General features: G+C 36.6%; 1 protein-coding gene across 1 annotated transcript; it reads right to left on the reverse strand.

Annotated features, from left to right (window-relative positions):
• Positions 1-8,841: 8,841 nt before the first annotated feature.
• ptcd3 (pentatricopeptide repeat domain 3) lies at positions 8,842-26,236 on the reverse strand. Its single transcript, XM_020920555.2, has 23 exons — positions 26,135-26,236; positions 24,865-24,917; positions 24,728-24,767; positions 24,587-24,632; positions 23,198-23,266; positions 23,009-23,113; positions 22,567-22,690; positions 21,394-21,497; positions 20,682-20,846; positions 19,012-19,072; positions 18,629-18,711; positions 17,179-17,323; positions 16,014-16,064; positions 15,849-15,938; positions 14,608-14,636; positions 14,426-14,532; positions 14,265-14,343; positions 13,479-13,569; positions 13,009-13,094; positions 12,052-12,197; positions 10,189-10,230; positions 9,548-9,706; positions 8,842-8,998 (listed from the first exon to the last, which is right to left on the reverse strand). The coding sequence occupies exons 1-23, from the start codon at positions 26,221-26,223 to the stop codon at positions 8,953-8,955; spliced, it is 2,010 nt and encodes a 669-aa protein (XP_020776214.2). The 5' UTR covers positions 26,224-26,236; the 3' UTR covers positions 8,842-8,952.
• Between the last annotated feature and the right edge of the window lie 72 nt (positions 26,237-26,308).

The following is a 26,308-nucleotide window of genomic DNA, read 5'->3' on the forward strand; positions in this document are numbered from 1 at the left end:
CCGCACTCTTCTCTCCAATTTATGTCTCTCTTTTTAAATTTTAATCTTCATGATTATTTATGTTTTGATTTGTTTTTACTATGATTTTAATGTATTTCTTATTCTGTAAAGCACTTTGAATTACTTTGTGTACAAATTGTGCTATACAAATAAACTTGCCTTGTCTTCTTTATACAGACTATGTTATGACCCCCATAGTGTGTATAATGCGTAATGTATTATTAGCAGGTAAACAAAGAGGGCAGGTTCAGTACAGCTCCTCCTTTAGGGCAGGACTATGGTAGTTTAGCGTAGCATTAAATCCAGCTCCTCAGTCCAGAGCCTTCAGACTGAAAAGGACTTCTGGGTTTCAGTTAAAACATCTCAATCTCAATATAGCTGACAGACTCTACTCATGCAAATTACCAGAAAATCTGTAGTGACGTCAACTCAAATGTATTAGGGAGGCTCCACTGACTTTGCATTTTCATATTAAGCTTTTGAAAGAGTCAGGACACCTTTTTATTCGGACTTGCTCATTTGCATTCTGAATGTCTAGACGCTAAATGTGCAGACAGAATTAAGAGCATTTGGTAGACTTCGACGTCAAGGTGCATTGCGTAACTTTTTCGTTGAGGGGTCTGTCAAGTTCGATCTTCATGGAGGCTAAACCAGACCAAGTTACAGGTCAGATCTGTGGTGAGGCGACCCCACTCACAGACACAATACAGATATTTCTCTGGATTTTTGAGCTATAAAACCACTTGTGATTGAATAAATGTAAAGTAGAGCTGTTTAATGTCATGCTGTGAACATTCCAGGTAGAGCAATGACATATCCATAGAAACACACCAACCAAAATGTTACGTAGTGCAGCTTTAATGGACTATTTTCTGATCTCTGTTCTAATGTCATTTCCTTGTCACAAACAGACCTGGAGTTGTGTTTTGGTTCATTTGCACACTTTTAACACACAAACCCTGCAGATTTAGACTCAGGTCTTCACACTCTATTTCATCTTGTGATGTCATGTGGTGATACAGGAAGTGCTCCACTGTGTTTTTAAACTCCATACACCTTCACTAGAATCATTTGGATAATTTCAGCTCTGGAACTGCCAATCTCTATAAAACTAAAAGTAAAAGGAGCTGTTAACTTGAAAACTACCTCTTCATGACATCACAAGGTGGAACAGAGCATTTTGAGCTTTGGGATTTGAGATTTTATTTCACTGCCTGTGATTATGTTGCTCAAAAATGAATAACCTCTCCCAAATCTGACTTGATCTGGTGGTGTCTCCTGCTTGTCTCCATGAGGACAAATACATTTAATGCCACACTTTGGAACTTCACAAGCAGAGCAGTAACATCTCCATGGAGACAAGAATGTGGCGATTCAACTACCAGTAAAGTTGCTTAGTGCAGCTTTAAAATCAAACGTGATAAAGAGGATGTCAACAATTAAGCCTTTCAATCTTGATGGTATGAAAGAATAACGTCTTAGCTGTGGAATAGTTAAGTGAATAGTTTTGGTACAGTGGATGGGAGGTAGGAAATGGTTTAGTATTATGTTGGCAGTTAGTTCAAGTACTGCTTAGCAAAGTGCAGTTTGCATGTCCTGCCTTGGATTATAAATCTGTCATTTAATGTCAACAAAATTTGACTGCTGACTGGACCGTGTCCGACTCTTCAGACAGAGGAGCACCATGCAGCCTCCTGTGTACGTACTAACAGTAGAACACTAAAATTATTGATTATTTATTTATTTATTTCGGTCACAGGTATATTTTGACATTAATTCGCAGACAGTCATATGTAACATACACAGACCGAAAAGGTGTCGGCTGAAGCTTAAGCTTATTATGCCTTTACCCTTTATTCCTTTGTCAGAGCGTCATCTTAACACCAGTTCATCTTCATAAATACAGCAAGAGGAAACAAACAAATCAGAAACAGAACAACAAAGTTCTACAGCACAAACTAAGTCTCATATTTCATGCATCTGTCCAGGGTTAAACATTTAAACTTCTTTATAAAGTGAAAGAGACTGGTGCACAATTTTAGGTTTTCTGTACAGTTGTTCCAGAGGCTCCGCCCCTTTAACACATTTACAACATTTCATAATGTTTGTTCTAATTTTCTTTTTGATAAACATGGTCGTGCCTCTGAGCTCATATCGGCTCTTTCAGATTTTGAACATGTTCTGTAAAGGTTTTGACAGGAGATTATTGTTTACTTTGAACATGATTTTCAGAGTATAAAGGTCGACTAAATCATACAATTTCAGAGTTTGATGGTTTATAAAAACACATTGCTTGATTCGTTATAAGCTGATGATGTGATGCTCTTATTGCCTTTTTTTGCAAGGTAAAGACTGGATTTGTATTAGTCTTATATGTATTGCCCCAAATCTCAATACCGTAGGTTATGTAGGGCATTACCAGCGGGTTTTATATAATAAAAAGACTGTTTTTATCTAGGATATCTCTATATTTGTATATAATTGCGATCACTTTGGATAATTTATTTCTAATTTTATTTATGTGTGATTTCCAGTTTAAATGATGATCTATAGTTACTCCTAAAAATGTATTTTCAAAGACTCTTTCTAGTGGTGTATTATTGAGCATAATTTGAACATGATTTTGTACTTTTCGTTTTGCAAATATCATAAATTTTGTTTTTTCTATGTTTAGCGACAATTTATTAATATCAAACCAGACTTTAATTTTAAGCAGCTCCCTCAAAGTCACTGCTACAACTACAGTGTTCACAGCTTGAATAAATGATCTGAAGGGGGAGTGACTTAGCGTGAGTAACGGGAGGAAAATTTGCATGTCAGTATATTGTTTTCAGCAAATAATAAAAGGTAACATGGTTGTCTACATATGTTGGTCCAGTTAACAGCCCACAGAAGTGTAACAGACAAAAGGCATAGCATATTTGCAGCAGGATACTGGATTTCTCCCACTCACATTTGAAGTATTCAGGGTCAAACATCAACAGCACAATGACAAATCAAAGCTCCTCGGGTACTTTTATATGTCTCCCACTCAGTCCACTTAAAATACCTCCACAGACTCTGGATCGAACATTATCATTAAACAGTTTAACCCGGCTGCCTCGTAAAAGCTAAAAGCAAAAAGGAGGAAAACGCACAAGGCTTTTCTTTACCTAGAATGTTCCACAGTATTATTAGTAGGGATGTAACAATAACTGAAATACCGTGATATCGTATCGTCAAAGTTCTCACAATAATATTGTGGACCATCACAATATAACGAATTACGAGTCGCTTTGCTTAAATGAAGCGTTATGGTGCAGCAATAGCTAAAAAAAAAGACAGAGAACTATATAGACCATGATCCTTTGCTCCATTTCAGTGCAGACTACAAGAAGAAATAACAGTTCTAAGCACTTTTAAGTCTTAGTTCTTTGGGGTAAGTCTCTTCAAGGCATTTTAAGAGGAAAAAGTAACATATTAACAGTTTTGTTTGTTTTTGCCTCCACAAAATATCACAATAAATAGCAACAGTGAGATGTATATCGTGAAAACATCGTACCAAGAGATTTGGATATTGTTACATTCCTAATCGTGAGCCTCCCCACCGTATCGTGAGCTTTCCCATGATATTGTAATAAATATCGTACCGTGAGGTTTATACTGTGATGATATCGTATCGTGAGACTTGGATATCGTTACACCCCTAATTATTAGTAGCATTAAACAGTTTGACCCTTTCAAGCAGAAGTAAGCAGCAAGTCCAAAAATTCAAGTTAAAGCATCTGATATAAACATGTATTCAACAGATACATATGTACTCTAGTTTATGAAACTGTTGACCTTTTTTCTGTACCATTTTTGTTTTTTAAGTTACATACGTTTTAAACAGACCATGTATGAAACATGGAACAAAAATTAGTTCCCAATTTTTTATTTCAAAGACCTGCAAATCATGTCAATAAATGGATGTATTTCATCATATCTTGTGTTATTCCATCTTTGAACTGTTGATGAAGGTACATGATTTTTCAAAAAAAAAAAAGTATTTAAAATGACAAAAATTTGCTTGGAAGGACTGACATATTTTATAGAAATAGTTTCCTTTCATTATGAAGTAATATTAAAGTATTCGGAAGAAAAAAAGCGACAAATTATGTAAAATCCTGCACCTTCTACTTGTTTGCACAATTTTCCCTCCGTTACTTTTCCCTCCGTTACCATGACCTTTCTTAATAAAAAATCTCATTACTGAAAAAGTAAGAGGTTTTTCAGCCTAATCTTGTACCATATGGTAGAAAACTATATGAAGTAAATATTCAAACCAGTTTGTTAAGGATATGTAAGTGAGAACCAAGAGTTATCACTGTTTGGATTTATTGCCCAAAAAGTGCTGCATATTTCATTCCCTCCGTTACAGACGTGAGTTTTTTAATTTTTTGTCAACAACTTGAAAGAATATCACAGGTTTAACTTGACCCTGTTGGAGTGTAACTCTTTCCTACATTCTGATACTTTACTTATTTCAATAGTCCCTCTAGTTTCTGAATAAGAGCTATTTGAATGTAAAAAATCTGCCCTTTTCCCTCCGTTACCGCTTGACCAGACCCATCTGTCTCCATGGTGACAAGCAGGTGACGCCACCAAGCAAGTTACAGGCCAGATCTGTGGAGAGGTAAGACCAGTCACAGTAAGAATGCATGTTTTTAAGATATCTGGGCGATAAAGGAGGAGGCAGAACAGTTATGTGATGCACCTTCAGTATCTGACAGACACCACCTGCTCCTGACAGGTTTAAAGTCTACTGTTTTCATAAAATCCATTCGGAGGCTTATGGAATTCAAAATTGGAGTTTTTTCTTTTTAAATTCATTGGTATTTCTATCTCATTGCAGCTAATGTCAAGTTTTGTAATGAGTCCATTTCATTTTGGCCTCCAGCTGTCTCCTGTAAACTCCTGCACATATGACACAGCATTTTATCTGTCCAAACACCTCTGTGGTTCACTTCTTATGTAAAAACTTTCTGTTTGGGGCATTCAAATCACTCGGTAACAGTAGCTGCTGAGGCTCGTAGTCTCATCTGATCATCATAAAGAGTTTTACGAGAAAAGCACATCTGGACATTTGACCCGGAAGGAGCGTACTTTACAAACCATTTTACATTTTTGCATCAATCATTGGCTTTCATTTTATAACATTCACAGGCTGTTCACAAACTGTCACACGAAGAAACTAAGACCAAATGTGAAGTAGCAATTGTATTTTCTGTACAACAACAACTACTACTACTGCTGCTACTGCTACTACTACTACTACTATTACTACTACTACTATTACTACTATTATTACTATTACTATTACTGCTACTGCTGCTGCTACTGCTACTACTACTACTACTACTACTACTATTACTATTACTACCATTACTACTACTACTGCTAGATTGTGTTCAAATAATTTCCCCTGTAGATGAATAAAGTTTGTATCTACCTACTACTACTGCTACTACTGCTACTACTACTATTACAACTGCTATTACTACTATTACTTCTACTACTACTACTACTACTAGATTGTGTCCACATAATTTCCCTTGTGGGTCAATAAAGTTTGTATCTAACTACTTCTACTGCTACTACTGCTACTACTGCTAGATTGTGTTCAAATAATTTCCCTTGTGGATCAATAAAGTTTGTATACTACTACTACTACTACTACCACTACTACTACTACTACTACTACTAGATTGTGTCCACGTACTTTCCCTTGTGGATCAATAAAGCTTGTCTAAGTCTACCTCTAAGTCTAAGTCTAACTACTTCTACTACTACTATTGCTGCTATTACTTCTAATATTATTATTATTAGAAGTGATATTAACTAGTACTAAATCAGTGATATTAACTAGTACTAAATCATTTTAGTGCGTAACTACTATATACTGTGGAGGTACAATTACTGCTGTAAAGACAATGTTTTTCAGGGTATTATAAAACATTAAAAAAGCATATCATTTCATATATAAATAGTCAGTCACATTATTTTAATTTACACAACATTCAGTATAGGATTTTTAATGTTTATCTTTTCAACAGTAGTTTTCATTGTCTCTAATCCTTTTCTCATGTAACCAGCTTTCTTTCTACAGTAATCCATAGCCCTGAGGTATATCAGGTGAATGTGCCCGGATACAGAGGAACAGCTGACCACGCCCACTCACAAACCTGCACTTCCTTATATGGCTCTGCTCCCAGCGCCGCTCCTGATTGGTGGAAAGGGGCAGGTATTGTGATGCAGACACACCTGTGCAGACCTGAGCGCAGGGTAACAGGTCTGAAACAGGGGGCAGGCAAAGACATGAGACTCTTGTTTATGGGAGTTTAATTAGAGGTAGTAGTATTTGAAGAAGGTAAACAAGTGGACAAGAAAAGTACTCATCATATAGTTTTTTTTTTTTAATTGAAGTACTGCAATAAAGTGCTGCTACTACTTCTGCCACCACCGCTATTACTACAGTTATTACAAATACTACTACCATATTTACCAAATAACTGCTCTGATGCAATACAAAAAATACTACTGCTGCTACTCCTTTTCCTCCTAAACTGCTACTACTACTACAAATACTATCAAACTAAAAAAAAAAAAGGTACATTTTCTACTTTTTCTTTTTGTATTATTTCCAATGTCTCACAACTACTGCTGTAAAACTACTATGTAAGATTTGCAGGAGGTATTAAAAAAAAACAACTACTATTACAACTATTGCTACTATTTCTACTAGTTCTTTTACTAGTTGTATTGTTAAAATTCAAAATTCTAATCAACTACTACTGAACAATTCTAATAAAAAGTATTGAATAGAAATGAATGAAATTGTCAAATACAACTACATAGCCTATTTCATACTGAAGGTACAAAAACTACTACTACTACCACTTCTACTACTTGTACTTTTTCCAAAGTTTAACCAAATACTGAACAATTCCAAGTAAAAAAGTACTGAATGAATACTGGCGGTACAAGAATTCTAATACTTTTTCACCTGCTACAACAATTACTACTACTACTACTACTCACTACTTGTATTATATCCACAGTCTTGTCAACTACCAATGAACCATTTTATATCAAATGAAAATGAATGAAAGTGTCAATTCTATTATATACTACATACTGAAGGTACACAAAAACTACTATTACTACTCCAACTGCTACTATTACTTCTACTAACACTATTACTACTTGTATAATTTTAGTCTTATCAACTACTACTGAACCATTCTTGTTAAAAGTTCTGAATGAGAAGAATGAAAGTGCCAAATAGTACTACTATACTATGCAGGTACAATTATCTCAACCAGCAATTACCTCAATCAGCTACTACTATTACTGCTGTTACTAGTACAACTCTTTTAAAATCTGAAAATATGATAATAGTATTTCTATTTTAGAACTAATGTTTTGTAATGTATTGTATTTTGTAATTCCTGAGTTCACTCTGTCTTGCATTTCATCATAAAGTTTTGGTTTTGCTGAGACACGTTCACAATAAATCTGAGAATGTTTGAAGTTTATTTGGGTCTATAGTACTGACCTCACAGAGAGTTGATAACTTTCCAGATGGAGGGCGGCTGCCACCTTCTTATATCCACAGAGATAATTTTGAGTTGCCTGGAATGTTCCACAATATGGCGTTAAATAAACATGTAAAATGTATTTAGACAGCTTTTATTACTGGTATAGGATTCCTTGAAAACCCTGCTTTGTGTGAGCACAGTCTCCTTTCCGCAGATATGACTTGTAATGTGGCTGGGGCTGTCACGGAGACGTTACTGGTTAAAAACACAGTGGAGCACTTCCTGTATTACCACAAGCCATCACAAGTCAAGTTTGAGAGAAGAACTCAGCCTAAATGTGCAGGGTTTGTGTGTTGAACATGTGTGAATGAAACAAAACAACTCCAGGTCTGTTTGTGATGAGGAAACATTAGAACATAGATCAGAATACAGTGTAATACGGGCCTTTTAAATAAAAATGACATGACTTGACCACTGCATGAGACTAAACACATTTGACAAACTGTCTGTATCTTTCCTGTAGCTGCAGTTTCCTGAGTGAGACAAACATTTCAGAGGAAGTCGCTCATCAAAACCGATTATGTCCCATCCCACTCTGCTGTTATTTTCATGCAGAAGTGGGACCAAGTCACTGTTGTCCAAGTCTTAAGTAAGACTCAAGTCTTTAACTTCAAGTCCAAGTCAAAGACAAAAGACAGGCCAAGTCAAGTTCAAGCCCTCTACTTTGAGCTTCAAATCATTTCAAGAACTTACATTAAAGTACCCAATACAGCTTGAAGTTATGCAATTTGAATGCTTTTCAAACTAAACTGTACTATTTTAAAAAGTCATGCAACAAATAGGAATGTAACAATAGGCCTATCCAAATCTCATGGTGCAATATTTATTGCAATATTTTGGAGACTGACAGAACTGTAGATATGCTACTCTCTTCTTTTTAAATGCCTCAACAAGACCTTGGTCTGAATCATTACTGTCATAATCCAGTTAATTTAATAAAAAGATAAATTAATAGAAAATTAAAAAGATTATTAAATACATTTACATATGATCAACATTTATTTCTGTGTGTGAGTGAATTGTAAAAAATTATGTAATCACTTTTATAGAAAATGTGACATGGACTATTTTAGAAAATTTATTTAACCAAAAACATGTGTTGCATTTATTTGTGTGAAAAAAAAAAAAAAAGAAAAAAAGTATGTTAGTTTTGTGCACAAATATAATTACTTTGTGAGATCTTGGGAGGCCTTAAAACTAAAGAGATGATGCCCTCTAGTGGTTTTACTTTACACTGTCATAGTTTATTATTCCACATGATGTACTGTAGTTTGAAATACACAAAATGACGGTTGCACTGTGTTACGTAGAGTTTCTGCAATAGGTTCCTCTCTTAGTCTGTTGTCTCTGCTGCTGACTCCAGTTCAGATAAAACGGATCTGAAAAACACAGACACACGAAGGACTTGTGAGCTCTAATCCACGTTAGAATGTTCAGATTCAGATTCAGAAAACTTGAATATTGTTACCTCATCAAAAACACACCTGGAGTTTTATTTTGTTTCATTCACACATATTTGTGTAATCCTTTATTATTGTCTGTCTACATCTCCAAAGCTCAAAATGCTCTGTTACACCTTGTGATGTCATTTGGTGGTAGTTCAAGTTAACAGCTACATTTTACTTTTTGTTTAGTAGAGTTTGGCAATTCCTGATCTGAAATTATCCAGATTATTCTAGTGAAGGTGTATGGAGATTAAAAACACAGTGGAGCACTTCCTGTATTACCACATGACGTCACAAGGTGTAAGTATACAGAGTTTGAGTCTTAAACATGTTAGAATAAAACAAAATACAACTCCAGGTCTGTTTGTGATGAGGAACAAACAACATTATAACACAGATGAGAAAATAGCTTAATATAGATGCTTTAAATAAACTTCTGTATTTCGCCTTGTATACTATAACATGATTTAAACCCGTCTTTACCTCTGCTCTTCACTGAGGTTGAGTTCTTTCTGTGCCCTCTCTGACAGACTGTGCGTACAGGGCAAACAGAAGGAAGCGGAGGTCTGAACCAGCTCCACGGCTCTGTCACATGAGCCGGAGACTATGCACCAAGACAGGAACTCCTCCATCAGCTCCACTCTGAAGAAGACGACGACATATGAACAGCAATGCAACGCTGTGATCAGGACAAACCAACTCATTTAAAAAGGGGACACGTGTAAAACTGACTACCACCTATCTCCGCCCACCGCTCTGCACGTACTTGTGATTACTTGCTGATCGATTCTGCACTTTTGAATAGAAAATCATTCAACAATCTCCAAGTAATTAGAGCTATTTGTGTTTTTAATGTTTTAAACTAACATAAAACTACTAATTAACATAAAAAATAATTTAGTTTAATAAAAAATATGTAGTTTTGGCCAATTTCTGAGGATCTATTTCTGTTTTTTTCATTCCCCCTTGTGGACAAAAGAATAAATGATGAAAGGCCTTGTTGCTTTCAGACGTCTCCCCGCATTTTGACCCTTTCTGTTTGGTAGACTTTTTAAAAATTCTGCTACGAAATATCTTTGGAGGGAGACATGGTAAATCACAGAATAAGCACAAAACAGACTTACGTTGGGACTCTGTTCTTTTCCTTGAACCGTTGAAGCATCTCCCTGTAACAAGAAAACTGTAAGTCCCATGTACGATTAAGCGAAGTACAAACAAAACTTACAATATTTAATTGTACATGTAGCAGTAAAGGTGCACTTTTCTACTTTTCTCCTGAAGGGTCCATTACCTGCTTGTCTCCATGGAGGTGCTTTTCCTGAAATGTTCCATAGTATGACATTTAACTTATCTAAGTGGAGGCAAGCAAGTGACACCACTTGACCACGCTTTTATTTCATCACGCCTGGACTACTGCAATGCACTTTATTCCAGCATTTCACAAAACGCACTTTACGGACTACAGTTAGTCCAAAACTCTGCAGCACAACTTTTAACAGGAACCAAAAGGAGAGAGCACATAACCCCAATCCTTGCGTCTTTGCACTGGCTTCATGTTCATTTTAGTACTGATTTTAAGATTTTGTTGTTTGTTTTTAAAGTTTTGAATGAACTGGCCCCACAGTACATCTCAGATCTCATCCAAATTCATACCCGCGCGAGCTCTGAGGTCTGAGGTCCAGCTCCAGCTCTTGGTGCCTGTTGAGACTTAAAACCAGAAGGACAGGACCTTCTCTGTGGTCGGCCCTGAGCTCTGCAACGCTCTGCAACACTCTGCAACGCTCTGCAACGCTCTGCAACGCTCTGCAACGCTCTGCCCCTCCACGTTCGAACAGCCCCCACAGTGGAGAGTTTTAAGTCTCGTCTTAAGACCCACTTTTATTCTCTGGCTTTTAACACTGCGTGAGTTGTGTGCTCCTCTGTGTCTTTTATTTATTTTTTTTATGTATTTTTATTGGTTTTATTTATTTATTGCTATTCTATGGTTTTGCTCTTATTTTATTTGAGTGGTTTTATCATTTTAAGACTAGTATGATTATTTTAGTAGTTTATTTAATTATTTTATTATTGTTGTTTTTATTATGTACTTGTGCAGCACTTTGGAAACTGTTTGTTTGTGAAATGTGCTATAGAAATAAAGTGGATTGGATTGGACTTGAGCAATTTATAGATCAGATCTGTGGAGATGCATTGCAGTAAGAATGAATTTTTTAGCAAAAAACAAAAAGAAACTGCAATTAAATAGGTGTAAGAGAAATGCTAATGCCATAGTATGGGACTATCCTGGTAAAGCAATAAAATTGGCATGGAGACAAGCAAGAGGCAGACCCTCTACCAGAAGGTTACACAGTGCACCTTTAAAGGGCCCATATTACGCTGTCGTCTGATCTATGTTAGAATGTAGTTTCCTCATCACACACAGACCTGGAGTTGTGGTTTTTTTCATTCACACACACAAATCCTACAAATTTAGAGACCCTCAAACAGAAAACAAAAACCTTGTGATGTCATGTGGTAATACAGGAAGTGCTCCATTGTATTGAGGAATGTGTGAATGAAACAAAACACAACTCCAGGTATGTTTTGAGGAGGTAACAACATTATAACATGGATTGCAGTTCACAAGAGTCAATTTTGTGTAATATAGGACCTTTAAAGGTACACTGTGTAACTGTCATGTGTTTTTCTCCATGGAGATGTTACTGCTTTGTCTGGAATGTTTCACATTATGGTATTAAACCTTTTTATCTTCATGGAGACCAAACCAGACCAGGTTACAGGTCAGATCTGTGGAGAGGTGACCCCTCTCACAGTCAGAATGCCTGTTTTCTAGGTACTTTTGAGCTATGAAATCATCTGTAACTGAATACATGTCAAGTAGAGCTGTTTAATGTCATACTGTAGAACATTCCACGCATAGCAATGACATGTTAACCTTTAACTTATGGACTCTTTAGTTAAACACACAGTGAGTTTTTATTTAGTACCAGGCCTGTGTAGATGTGTGGTCAGCTCTGAGCAGGAGAGCGGTGATGTGGTTCAGAGACGCAGAGCTCCAGTCCAGGCTCCGCCCCCTGTCCCCCTCAAATACAGAACGGACCTCCAGAGCACACTGAGAAAACTGCTGCTGTACCTGTAACACAGAGAGAGAGATACTGAAGGGTTTTAGGCAGGGTCCAGGAACTGTACACAGGAGTTTCATACAGAGGTAGAATGTGGGTAATGTGTTAATGTTTGTTTCGTCATCACAAACAGACCTGGAGTTGCGCTTTGTTTCATTCATACATGTTTAACACACAAACTCTGCATACTTATACTGAATTCTTCTCTCAAACTGAAAACACGCTGTTCCACCTTTATGCTATCATGTGGTAATACAGAAACTGCTTCACTGTGTTTTTAAACTCCATACACCTTCACTATAATCATTTTGGATTTGGATCATTTCAGTCCTGGAAATGCCAAGTTCTACAGAACTAAAGGTAAAAGGACATTCATGACATCACATGGTGGAACAGAGCATTTTGAGCTTTGGAGATGATGACAGACTAATAATAAAGGATTACTCAAACATATATGAATGAAACAAAAGACAACTCCAGGACTGTTGTATTATAATATGAATTAAAGCTCACAAGAGTCCATTTTGCGTCATATAGGACGTTTAACAGGAAAGCCAAAAACTATTTAGAATGCTTTCAGACTTGCACATTCACCACATCACTAAACCAGGACTAACCCTGAAACTAAACCTGAACTAGGACCTGAATCAGGACTGAATAGGGACTAGATTGGGACCAAACCAAGTCCACATCAAGATTAAATAAGATTAAATTATATAAAGTCTAAACACATTTGTGCTTTTTAGATACTTATATCCCAATAACTGTAGAATACAATGTCTGCTGAAAATCTAAAAACAGTTGAAGATGAAAAGCACTGACCTCTGGAGAGTGTTTCTCTCTGGACATGAGGCTGAGCAGCTCCTCCACCAGGTCCAGTTTGTTATCATGACCCAGAGAGTGGATATCTGACAAGCAGAACAGGAGGCTTATTTTTACATCGAAAAATGAAAAGCTCTAAACCTGTAACATTTCTGTATTGTGTTGTGTAGGTGGGAAGGCTGGGCAATTTACTGAATAATTTATGAAAACTAGGATTATAATAAACAAATTTACTCTTGATTTTCTTATTGTGCAATCAAGCAGTTGGCGTTGCGGGCAGTTTACATTCATTCTTATAATTTCCTATTATTTAAGAAATTGTAAAGCGCTTCCTTGTTTGAAAGATAAAATTTTTTCCATATCACCCAGCCCTAAGTGGGAGACATTTCAAAAATGTATTATATAGCAACATTTGTTGTGGAGATATGCAAAATTTAAATATCAAATAAATCATTTATAATTAAACTGACCTTTCCAGATGGTGGGCAGCAGGTCCAGTCGATTGTCTGTGTCCAGAGCCTGAAGCAGGTCCTTCAGGCCCTGAGGGTTTGGGTAATACAACTGCAGCACAAGAATAGGAAATATGAAAAAAGATGACACATGGCATCAGAACGTTCTATAGGCCATTATTATTTTATACAGATGGGGTCAGGTAAAATGAATATTGTTCCACTGCAGATTCTTGTTGTAATACAGCATGGTCTTGTGTCTAGTCAATAATAGAAATGATCAGATTCCTTCTTTGGAAATTTACCTTTCCAACATTTCATTGTAAATACAATGTAAATAATAGAGATAACTTTTTTGCCTCATCTGGAAGTACGACATTCTCACATTCTAGAATCTGAAAACCACCAAAATCTTCAAAAAGCGGTGCATTTACACAACCCCAAAGACGTGAATGTTTCAGCTGAAAGGACTTTGAGCCATGAGATTAATATGGCAAGTTTGTGGAGCCGATCCCAAACAAATACTGAAAAGGTTCAATATAGAGTCCCATAGAGTTACATAGACCCTGCCCTCCATCTGAAATGATGAGATCAAATCCTGATCTAAAATCAGAACACTCTCTTTAAGTTGCATGTTCATTCACTAGATCAAATTGAGTGACACCTGATATCACATGTACAGATTACATACATAGAAAACAAACTTTACAAGGAAAATATTCTAGTGACATTTTAATAATTTTAAGTACAGATGAGTACAATAAAATCATAATTTCTATCTAAAAATTCCATATTAAATTCACTGACCGATGGAATGAGTTTCTTGTACCATTTCAGAACCACATCCAGGTTCTCCATCAGACACAACAGGTTAAAGAAACGGCCGCTGAAATTCAAAATAAATACATCCAATTAATATAAACATTTATTATAATCCACAAGACTTACAATCATTACTTAAAACTCACTAGTAAATGCTTTGTTGATATGGATCTCCAAGAAGCCTCCAGTTTTCCCCAAATTCAACCAAAGAGTGAACTTTATACCCCAACTCCAGATCTTTATTTTCCAAACACTGTAATGAAACAACTTTAGATTAAAAATGATTTTTAAAAGTGTGAAAATAAATACTAAAAAATATATAACTCACAATTCTCATGGCACTGCTGAAGAAAAGGACTGTAAAACAAAACAGAAATTTACAAACAAATTCTTAAAGGGGGGGTATTTAACTTCTATGGGGTATTAACTGCTAACACATATTTAGATCATGATGTTACCTTTTATTGTTTTGAAAATGCTATATTTTACGAAAACAATGTAGTAACTTGTTTTGTTAGATCCATTTCGTCTCCTCTCCCTTTGCTCCCCACTAATGAAACTACTGCACATCACATCAGGTCTGTCAAGTTGTAGAGAACGGTTTTGTACCATGTTTTTGTAGTGATGGGCAAATGAGTCGGAGCTCCGGAGCACGTCTCGTTCTTTCTGAAACAAATTGCTCCGAAGCACTGCCTCGGAGCTCATCTCGCAGCAGCCGCTCACGTGACCAAAGTGTGGAAGTGTGGGGTCCCTCCCCCGACTGCTTCACTCTGCGTGTCAATCGCTTCAGTGTATCGAAGCGTTTCATTGGCTCAGTGAATGTTCCGCTCTGTGATTGGTTCAGAGTGCTTCAGAGTGTTCAGCGCACTTCCGTGGTTTGACAAGCTCTAAACTGCTACAGTATAAAAGATGCACCAATATTTCTTAAAAATGTTGGATAGTGAGGAGTATTGTGTGACGTTAGTGGTGATTTTGGCGATTTTTGGCATTTGTTTCATTTTTGATGGCATCTACAAGTGGAAAAAAGCGATCCATGGTTTGGGATCACTTTGATCTAATTCCACTTAACAAGGTCACCTATTTTCTAATTTACAGCATGTTATTTATGTTGCTCTTTACATATTATTTTAAATCATCATTATTATTGTTGTTGTTAGGTACGGTGTCGCTCTGCACACAAGTATTGTCTTACACTAACAATACTTCATCGATGCTGAGAAACCTGCGTGCTAATGGTTAAATTTGTCCACTAGAGGTCAGTGTTTCTCCAAGACCTCAGACACATCGAACTATTTGAGACAATATTGCGACTGAAGTGTCAATGCTTCACGAGGCTCCATTCACCCATCACTATGTTTTTGTATATTTATGAAGAACTGTCATGTGGGAGCATCGGTGACAAAGGCTTGTGGACGGAGTCTTGGACAGAATCTTTCAGCTAACCATAAGGAGAGATCACAAAATTACTCAAAAATGCATGAATGACATCTAAAACCTTATTCAGGCAGGAGTTTGATGAACAAGTTTTAGAGGTCATTATAACATGGGAGAAAGCTTTGAATTTTGTACCGTCATCTGGGTCCTGGCAGGTGAAGCTGGTTTCTTTAATCACCGATAGCACCTCATATAAAACATCAGTGTTGTTTGGGCCCGAAGCACCTGGAGAATAGTGAATGTGTTTAATTAACATGAGGTAGATTCATATTTGTGCGCTGAGTATTTTATTTGATTTACCTGCTCTGAAGAAAGCAGCCAGGATGTGGTCATAGGTGGCAAGACTGGGAGCTAAAAGTAGAAAACAAAGATATGTTATTTATTATTAAAAGAATTTGGAAACTAGAACAAAAGTATTCATATTTTAATTTGTTTGATAACTCGCTAATAAAGTAAAACAATGATTTGTAAATTATGCTGTCTATCTTTTTTTTAGCTGAAAAGTTTTACAGTGTTCTTGTGATCATTTTTGATAAGTATCAAAGCCAGTATTAAGGTTAATCAAAGTACCATATTTTCCGGGCTATTAGGTGCTCTGGATTATAAGGCGCACTGTCATTAAATGGTCTATTTTCAAACTTTTTTCACAAATAAACCACAAAGGACTATAAAGGAAACACAACAGTTGGATCGCTCAGTCGAACTTTGTTTGGTGCGTTCACGGTGACTCTGGGCTTTGTTCAGTTGTGGCGTGTAGGGAGGGTGCTGTCTGGGACCACTGGATTGTCGGCATGTTCGCAGTGACTCAGTTGTTCAGTTGCGTCTAGAAGTGGCACATTGCACTCGCTTTTTCGGTTTGTTCCTCCGTTCCATTCCTCGTCGGCGTGGAGTGATGAGTGTGTCTGTGGGTGTTTTTCGCCGCGTGGTCGCTGTCTGCTCCGTGTGTGTTTGCGTGTTCTGCAGATGGTGTGGCTTTGTAGTTTACTGAAGTCGTGCTGGGACACCTAATGGATTCGTGTATAGGGCGCTCTGGATTGTGGGGTGTGCAGTGTTTTTTTGATGGGGTTGGAGGTTTAAGAGCACACCTTATATCCCGAGAAATACAGTATTTGTGGTTAAATCATTACTTTTGAGTTGGTTGTTTTTGGAACCATTTTAGTTTTTACTTTTTGACTTAACTCATATAAAATTTAAATTGCAAACATTCAAAAAATTATATAAAACATAAAAGCACTGAATTGCAATCTCATAAAAACAGAATACTGTCACAGGATGTTCACATTAGAAATGTTATTATCATATTTCCAACTGTCTAACTGACCCTTTATTATGAGTACAGGGACACCTAAAGGAGACGTCAGATTAAATCTTTGTAAGTACAAAAAAGGTACAAGCAACATATACTGAGCCTGAAAACGATGGTTCTTTCTAACATATATTGAACAGTAAGCTTTTACATACTGACCGATGCCGAGGGCCTTCATCTCACTGAGCGTGTGCAGGGAGTGACTCTTGGCCAGAAATCCACAGCGTCTTAGAGACTTGAGCACAGAGTTAAACGTGTGGAGAGACGGAGAGATCTGCTGCTGCTTCATCTGATTCAACAGCTCCTAAAGATCACAGGAAATGGCACAGTGAGGGACAACCACAAAAGTGAACTGTTTAGGAACAGTATGGCTCTTCTCACATAGCTACATACTACAAAAAAAAAAATAAAAAATCAGCTACTTCCTGCTTTCGTTTATTAGCTTTTTTTTTTTTAAAGATCAATACGATTTCTACTTAATAACAAAAATTAGGCAAGACAAATGGTCCCTGCTCTGACTTCATAATCATAATAATTTTTTGGACGTATCGCTCAGAACTACCAAACATTATATATTTTTTTTTAAAATAACCTACACATTTTTAAACAAAGCTGTTCTAGAGCTACTTGATGAATAAATAACAGTTACAATAAACAATTTTGTTATACGTTTGTGTGTTAAAGGTAGGGATGGGCATTCGATGAAATGTTCTTAATCAATCATCGGAAGAATTTACGATCAATTATCGATTAATCATTAAGGTTTTTATATTAAAATGATCATCATTATTATTACTAGCTGCACTACTAATCTGCATAAATAAATTCAACTTTACAACATATAAACCGTAACCACTCCAGAGCCACATTAGCCCGTTTGACATTAGAATGTGTTTAATGCAGCTTTGTGCAAGTCTCACAGAAACAAAACTAAAAACCGCATGGCTAATTTGCATAAACTAAGATAAGAAAAAACTACAGCTCTTGTGTTGCTGATGCGGTCAACTTCTGTCAGATTAAAAGACATGACTCAGTGGAATACAGGTTAGTGTGACCATATTTGCGTTTGTCAAAACCAGGACACCGTACGGGGGGAGGGAGGTGGGGACTCGTCAACGACATTGAGCGACTCTCACCTGGCAACGCTTTTTCCCACTGGACACTGAAACATATGTGCTGCTTTGTTCACTGTGCACATGGCCTCACACTTGTCCCGAACGCAACGGAAAGCGTGGGATTTCTTGTACAAGTCATCGTTAAATACACATTTGCACTTCGGTACGTTACAGACTGACCAAGTGTTTGTGTCTCGCTCCTTCTGAGTGCAGAGACACACATGTACAGACCTGTTTGGTCACACTATGCACAGCAACCTACATTCAGTTTGTCGATTAAAATGAACGTAATCGATGAAATTCTTAATGATCAATTATCAATTAATCGACTAATCATGCCCATCCCTAGTTAAAAGGTATAACAATTTTCAGTCATTTTCAGTCTGTGCTTTAGTTGATATTGAGTACTGACAGATAGTGAAGTCCAAGTATAGATATTGTCATCAAAACTGAAAAAGCTTTCTAAATCTCTCAATATTAGCAGATAATCTTACAACAATGAGGTCCCATCTGTCGTTGTATTTCTCTCTGACTTCTGTAGCAGCTGAGATCAGCGCATTGAAGATGTGAACATCACCTGGAGTAGATACATGTGCAAAAGGACCAAGCAATAAAAATGTGGAAAAAAATAGTCTATTAAATATTTAAACAGAGACCTGGACGACTGAGGGATTACACAAACATTTTAGCAGTACAAACCTATAAAAAGCTCAGCCCACCTAAAACCTAAACAATAAAATGTAACATGGTAATCTAAAATTTATGCAATGTTACATTAATCTATGTTATGTGTTAGCAAGTGTAATACCCCCTCTTTAAATTCAAAGCTGATATTTGCAATACTACAAATTAACTGCATTTTTAGGTTTGTACTGACCTGTGACCCTGTTGTTGAGCATGTCTGTGTAAAAGTCAAAGGCTCTGGCGTATGCTCCATGCTGTAGAGAAACAGAAAAGATATTAAGGCTTAACTATTTGAGGAAAAAATACTGCGATTTCTGACAAGCATTTATGTTTTATGAATAGGATTCTGTTCAAAGGTCACATTTTAAAACACGTCCAGGAGAATTGACAAAGGCTACGTTAAGACTGCAGACTGCAAAGGCTACGCTAAATTCAGATTTTTTTGTCAAATCCGAAGTTTTTGCGAGATCGTTCACATTTCCAATTAAATGCGACTTGTATGTGATCTTCAGTGTAAACATTAAACGTCCCAAAAGTGTCCCCCATGCGCAATGTGGGACATGATGACATCAACCACAGCGAGCGTGCTCTGTGTATATGGAAGTTGTCCAAACATGGACGCGAGCATTGAGCACCTGGAGATTTTAAAGTTCCTCTTGTACCGGAGCCAGAACATGAACAACTTACTTGTTTTAAGGAGGAGATTGAGAAGAAGGACCAGGTTTTTGGCCGTGGCGTTTTGTGGGGCAATTCGTTGAAAGGAACATGTGGATGTGGAGACGTAGTCAAGAGTGGTGAGTGGTGATGTGCTTCACTTCAGTGACAAGGAGTTCATTAACAATTTTCGCCTACTTCAGCGCAGAATAGTGACGTTTGTGGCTTGTTGATAACATGTAGGTGGATGAATGCGCTTTGGCCGTTCAGACTGAAGTCACATGTCAAAAGATCAGATATGTATCGGTTTCAGAAGCACATATCCAAGTGTCCTGGGTCGCATTTGAAAAAATCGGATCTGTGTCGTTCAGACTGTCATTAAAAGATCAGATACAGGTCACATAGGGGCCACAAAATCGGATTTGGATCACTTCAGGCTGCAGTCTGAACGTAGCCAAAAAGACTGAAATCTGAACTGAGAAACTAATACAAGAATCCCATTTCAGAACAGGTTTGTGCAGATCTAAACTACAGGGTTAGCAGTTTTTATGTGGAGTAAGAGGAGGTTTTGTTGTTTGTGGAAATTACAGTACTTCAAAAATGTCATTCCCGTGCAATTTCCTAAATAGATTGCAAGCAAACTTAGCCATAAAAGCTATTATTATAACTCATACAGAGATTAATATAATCAGTATTGTTCAATGAGGGATTGTGTAACTTTACATTAAATAGAGCAATATGGGATTGTTCTATTCTGATCTATGTTATAATGTTGTTTTCTCATTAAAAACATACCTGGGGTTGTGTTTTGTTTCATTCACACATGCGAATTCCACCTTGTGATGTCATGTGGTAATACAGGAATTGCTCCACTGTGTTTTTAAACTCCACGCACCTTCACTAGAATCATTTCACTAATTTCAGCCCTGGATTTGCCAGTCTCTATCGAGCAAAAGGTAAACGGTAGCTGTTGTCATGTAGTCATAGTTTTCAAGTTATCACAAGGTGGAACAGAACATTTCGAGGTTTAGACATGTAGACAAATATATAATAATATAAAAATATGATAATAAAAGATTACTCAGACATGTGTGAATGCAACAAAACACAACTTATGGTATGTTTCTGATGAGGTAACAGCATTACAAAACTCACAAGAGTCAGTTTTGTGTAACATAGCACCTTAAATAGTGTGCAAATGCCCCTCACCTTGACCATGCCTCTGATCAGAGCAGAGTAGCAGCGCGTGTCTCTTTCTGGGAGTAAGTTGAAGATTCGTTCTGCATTATTGTTTTCTTTCCAGGTGGATTTCAGGAGCTCTGATGCTTTTCTAAACCTGCCCTTACGTCTCCTGGGCTCCTCTCCTCCCTCCTCCTGTGAATAGAAACAGCTTCTAAGAATTTAAATACAGTACATCTATACTTAAAGGTGCTTTGTGTAACTTTCTGGTAAAGGGTCAGTCAAATGCTTTTCTCTGTGGTTAATGTCATACTGTGGAACATTCCAGTCAGAGCAATGACATATCCATAGAAACAAGAAGGTAACTGACCCCACCCGAAAAGTTACATAGGTTTAGGCTTAAAGATGCACTATTTTGAAGTAATTTTTGGGGCCAAATTGAGTTTTCTGTCTAATTCTACTCTCCAGATCCTGATGCATCTGTAGGGGAATAAGAATGATTTTTACAGCCAAAAAACACAAACTATCAATTTTTTTCCCCTGAAAACCTTGAAAAACAGCAAATGAAATCAACTAAAAAATGTACAATGCATGCCATATTTGGTAGGAAAAAGAAATTCTTATATTATATAAGAGGGTCCAGGTCTAAAATGACAAATATTAAATATTAATTTTATTATTATACAAATATGAGACTCCATACAAAGTATACACTGGCTATACATCTACATCCTTCACTCACGGTGCCCTCTCTGTCGGGCGTGCCCTCGACGACCGGATCTCGATCGCAGTAAAAACTGATCAGGTCCAAAAGGTCATGAGTCGTTTCGATGGAGACTGTTTGACCTAATGAGAAATCACAAAATAATGTTACTCTCTGAAAATGTCAATAATAGGTCAGGGAAATACAAAATAATAATGTCATTTTTTATAGTTTTCTGTGTTAGATTTAGCCTTTCATTTTAAAGGTGCACTGCGTAACTTTGCTGGTGGAGGGCCTGACAGTTGCTGGCCTTCATGGAATGGTATTATTTGCCTGGAATGTTCCACAATATGGCATTAAGCTTATCTATCTCCATGGAGATAAACATGTGATGCCAGCAAGCCAAGCTGAGGAGGTTTTTCAAGTTTTTCAAGTATTTTGGATAAATAAAATAACGTTGTAGGAGCCATTCTTTTGTTTAGGCTGGGGTTAATTTGGGTCACTGTTTATGTCTGGGCACAGGGTGACCTATATTCGGCTTGGTCACAAGGGGGCAGGGTGGAGTCAAGCCCTATATAGATGCACAGGGGCCAGTGTACTGGGCGCCAATCTGGTAGTGTGTTAGGCCTGGATCCCCTGCACCCAGAAACCACAAAAGGTTAGGACTAAATTTGTCGCTACGAACCTGTAACGACTAAATGCAAAATGAATAAGTTAAATGTCATAATATGGAACAATCCAAAGCAAAAGAATTAGACTTAGACAAGCTTTATTGATCCACAAGAGAAGCAAAAGTAGACCACACATCACAATATATTATAATAACAAAGAGATAAAAATATATAAACGGAAAAGTAATAATTCATTCTAAATAAGTAGTAAAAAAAGAGAGCAAGAGACTGGTGTCAAATAAGGCATAATTACAAAAATGTATATGGACAAGTCAAGCAGTAGTCAAGTAAAATAGAAAATTTAGTAAAAAAAAAATCTCAGCTATATACAAAACAATGCAATTTCTGTGAAGGCAAGCAGGTAGCGGACCCTCCACCTGAAAGTTACACAGTGCACCTTTAAATAATACTTCACTATGTACATTTTAAACATTTAAACTCTACACATTCCCCATGCTTTTCAGAACATGTTTGAAGCTGATTATAATTATTTAGCATCTTATTATTGATTTTATTGTATATTATTATCATATTTCCTCACCACACTGAAGTAGCTGGTCGTACATATCCACGGCTGCAGACACTCTCCTCAGACTGAGCCTCTCCTTCAGAGCAGCTTCACTCACCTCCTCCAGACTCGGAGACACACACTCTGGCATCAGACACTGGATAAAACAATATAAAATAGTGTGACTAAAGCTAAATTAAGATGTGGTGGTACTCAGAAGGAAACTTAGATGGTACTTGTTGTGAAATGTTTGAGAACTGCAGAACTAGAAGATAAAATTAACCATTGAAAACTGAAAAAAATTAACCTTTCTTGAACAATTTTGATCCATTACAGATCCACTGACTGTAGAGAAATAAATCTTGCCAGTCACTAAATCATCATAATCACCAAACGGTGTAGTTATATAGTTATATATAAGGGTATAGTTGCTTAAAAATAAATTCAGTAAAGTCAAAATGCGTGCGACTCTTACTGGTATATGTGGTTCTGCAAAGTCTTTGGTGAAAAACTTTGGATTTGTGTTCATGAAATATTTGGCAGCAGCTCGACCAGACTCCTGAGAGAGCGAGAACAGGGTCTGAGGAGAGAAAAAAAAAAGGAAAATCAAACGTCTGGAAGAAAGTAAAAAACAGAAAAAAAAGAGAAATTGTTTAGAACGCACAAATTCAGATGATGTTCTTGGAGAAAGGTAGGGGTCATCCTGGAATTGATACGGATATGCAGTGGGGTCCTGATCGAAACACAGGGAAACAAAAATAAAAAGATGTATTACTTATGAGAGAAAATTGTCTTAATTTTGCTGCTTGTTTCTATGAATATGCCACTGATCTGTCTGGAATGTTCCACAGTGTGACATTAAACAGCTCTATCTTACACTTATTCAATTACAGGTGGTTTTATAGCTCAAAAATACATAGAAAAACAGGCATTCATCTGACAGAAAAACAGGCACATTCTGACTGTGAGCGGGGTCACCTCTCCACAGATCTGACCTGTAACTTGGTCTGGTTTGGTCTCCATGAAGATAAAAAGCTTAGGTTTAAAGCCATACTGTGACACAGTCCAGACAAAGCAATAACAGAATGCAGCCTCCACCAGAAAAGTTACACAATGCATCTTCAGAGACAGAGATAGAAAGACAGACAGATAGAAAAAGCCAGATAGACAGATATAGATAGACAGAAAAAGACAGACAGATAGATAGATAGATAGATAGATAGATGGATAGATAGATAGAAAAAGACAGATAGATAGAAAAAACAGATAGATAGATAGTAGGGCTGGGCAAAAATTTAAAAATGTAATTGCGATTAATCGCATGTTATACGCAAAACCAATGAATGAATTAAAAAGTAGAGTATAGTGCACTTTTATTGGTAATGTAAATGAAAGAGTCAAACATTTGTTGTGCAAACAGCATTTCTTTCACGGGGAACCCACAGAGCCTTCAAGGTCTTCTTTGAAGGCTCAAGAAAAAATATTGAATGTACGTTTGTACTACTAATATATTTATTGAATATTTTTTTATGCTGTGAGTAATAAACACTACACTAGTAATAATTTCTAGATCATCAAACTTGGACTGATATTTCTTGGGAAACAAAGGGTTAATATAATGGAATGGAAATGGACCAATCACATTTTTTCTTCCAGTGGTATCAGGGTAAATCAGTTACTCCAGCACTGAACTAAAGAAACAAGCTCAGCTCAGAGCGCACGGCTGGTCCGGCCGGAGCCGGGCCCGCGGCTCGTGGAGGCTTGGGACAGGTTGCATCTCACATGGTCAGAAAAAAGTGAAAAAAGTGTAAAGAAAAGACGTCAAACTTAAAGAAACGCTCGCGGTGGACTTTTTCAAAATAAAAGCCAGTGAGAAACAAACGCTTACAATAAAATAAATAAATAAATAATAAAAACTGCGTTAACGGCGTTAAAATAATTGTCGGCGTTAATGACTTAATTAGTTAACGCAAAGTTAACGAGTTAACGTGCCCGGCCCTAATAGATAGATATAGATATAGATAGATAGATAGAGAAGACCAAATAAACTTACACTTTTGACAGTTGCAGCAAGAGCCTCTAAAACTGCCACTTTACTCCTGTTGAATTTTAAATATATTTGATAAAAGATTTAATAATGCCTGAAATAATATTGCAGATACGTTTTAAAATACTATTGGGCCAAGATACTTACCATGTTTTCTTTTTGGGGATGACAATATTTTCTGAAGATTCTTTAAGCACAAGAAAATAAGTGAATTAATTTATAACATGGAAAAAATAAATCAAATTCAAACTTAAATAAAATGAAATAATAATAATGATACTGACCTGTATTTGCCTCAGCTGCTTGTTGACGGAGGATGGGGCTCCAGTGAAAGCTCCTGACAACAAAAGTGACAAAGATAATGAATTAATGGACACAATTTAGACAGAAAAACAATTATGTTAAATTAGGAACAAGTAATGCATTTTGAAAAAGACATAAGACATTAAAAAATAATATTTCAATGTGTGTAGGTTGTTTTGTATGTTATTCAATTCTATGCACATTCCCATTATCTGTATTTGATATTAAAGATGCATTGTGTAACTTTTCTGGTCAAGGGTCTGCTTTCTGGAGATGTTATTGCTTTGCCTGGAATCTTTCACAGTATAGTATTAAACCTTTCTATCTTCATGAAGAACAGACCAGACCAAGTTACAGGTCAGCTCTGTGAAGAGGCAACCCTGCTCATCAGGGCTGGGTATCATTAACAAGTTGCTGATACGACACATATCTCAATATAGTGCTGCACTTTCGATTCGATACGGTATGTTTCAAATCAATATGATACATTTCAATAAAAAAATAAAGGCTAAATGATTGCTGTGATACTAAAAGTCTTTGTTAAATCACTTCTTATGCAAAGTAAATATGAAACACAAACATTTCAATCCGCAAAAAGGTGAATAAAAGTGTAAAATGTGTGACATAAACGAGTTTCCTTCCTCTGAACAAGCAAGAAAACTGTAGCGCTGTAACAAAATAATTCTGTAAAATATATCAAAAAATACAGCAGCCCAGTACAGTATATCGATACTGTACTATGTAGCGCTGTCACACTGTGGAACATTCCAGACACAGCAATGACATTTTCTTTTTTTTACATTTACAGAATAATAACATTCATTCAATCGTGTATTTGTTTGTTTGAGGTACAATATTCAAAAACAATAACAAAACTAGTGAAATGTACATGAACATATTTGGGACTTGGTGCTCAACATCTCCATAAAAACAAGCAAGTGAAAAAGTTACACAGTACATCTTTAACATTCAAGCACTAACAACTTATTACGGATCTGTAAGCATAACATCCTAAAAATATAGTTATCCCCACTTGAGGGCATATATATATATATCTTTTTTTTTTTTTAATAGAATAATATATCCCCATAAAGCATCTTTTTGCTTCAGAAATTCCAGACCGCAGCGTGACCTCCTCGTCCTGTCAAAGGATGCGCGCTTTAGTTTCACTCAAAATGTCGCTATATTTTAGTTCAACAACTATAACATGTAATAACGCGCGATTAAAACAGTGCATTTAAGCTTCCTCACCTGCGAAACCATAATTTATCGATGTTATTTAGGAGAAATTGTCCGTTTTTGTGTAAGTAATGCCCTACGAGCCTACCAGGCGCCGCCATGTTGTTACGAAGTGATGCATCATGGGGGAAAATACCAAGAAGACAGAATACGGAAATCAACACGCAAAGTTTTATTTTTATATAG

This window comes from Boleophthalmus pectinirostris, unplaced genomic scaffold (assembly GCF_026225935.1).
Source record: "Boleophthalmus pectinirostris isolate CB_2022bp ecotype Guang Dong unplaced genomic scaffold, ASM2622593v1 HiC_scaffold_23, whole genome shotgun sequence".
Classification (NCBI taxonomy): domain Eukaryota; kingdom Metazoa; phylum Chordata; class Actinopteri; order Gobiiformes; family Gobiidae; genus Boleophthalmus; species Boleophthalmus pectinirostris.

Bases quoted from the DNA above. Each gene is read 5' to 3' on its own strand.
- ptcd3 (XM_020920555.2), bottom strand. From the start codon at position 26,223: ATGGCGGCGCCTGGTAGGCTCGTAGGGCATTACTTACACAAAAACGGA. The intron at 22,691-23,008 runs GTAAGAGTCGCA...TGTTTTATCCAG, and splicing joins TTGCAGAACCACATATACCA to TGTCTGATGCCAGAGTGTGT. The intron at 17,324-18,628 runs GTAAGATTATCT...TGTGATCTTTAG, and splicing joins ACAGATGGGACCTCATTGTT to GAGCTGTTGAATCAGATGAA.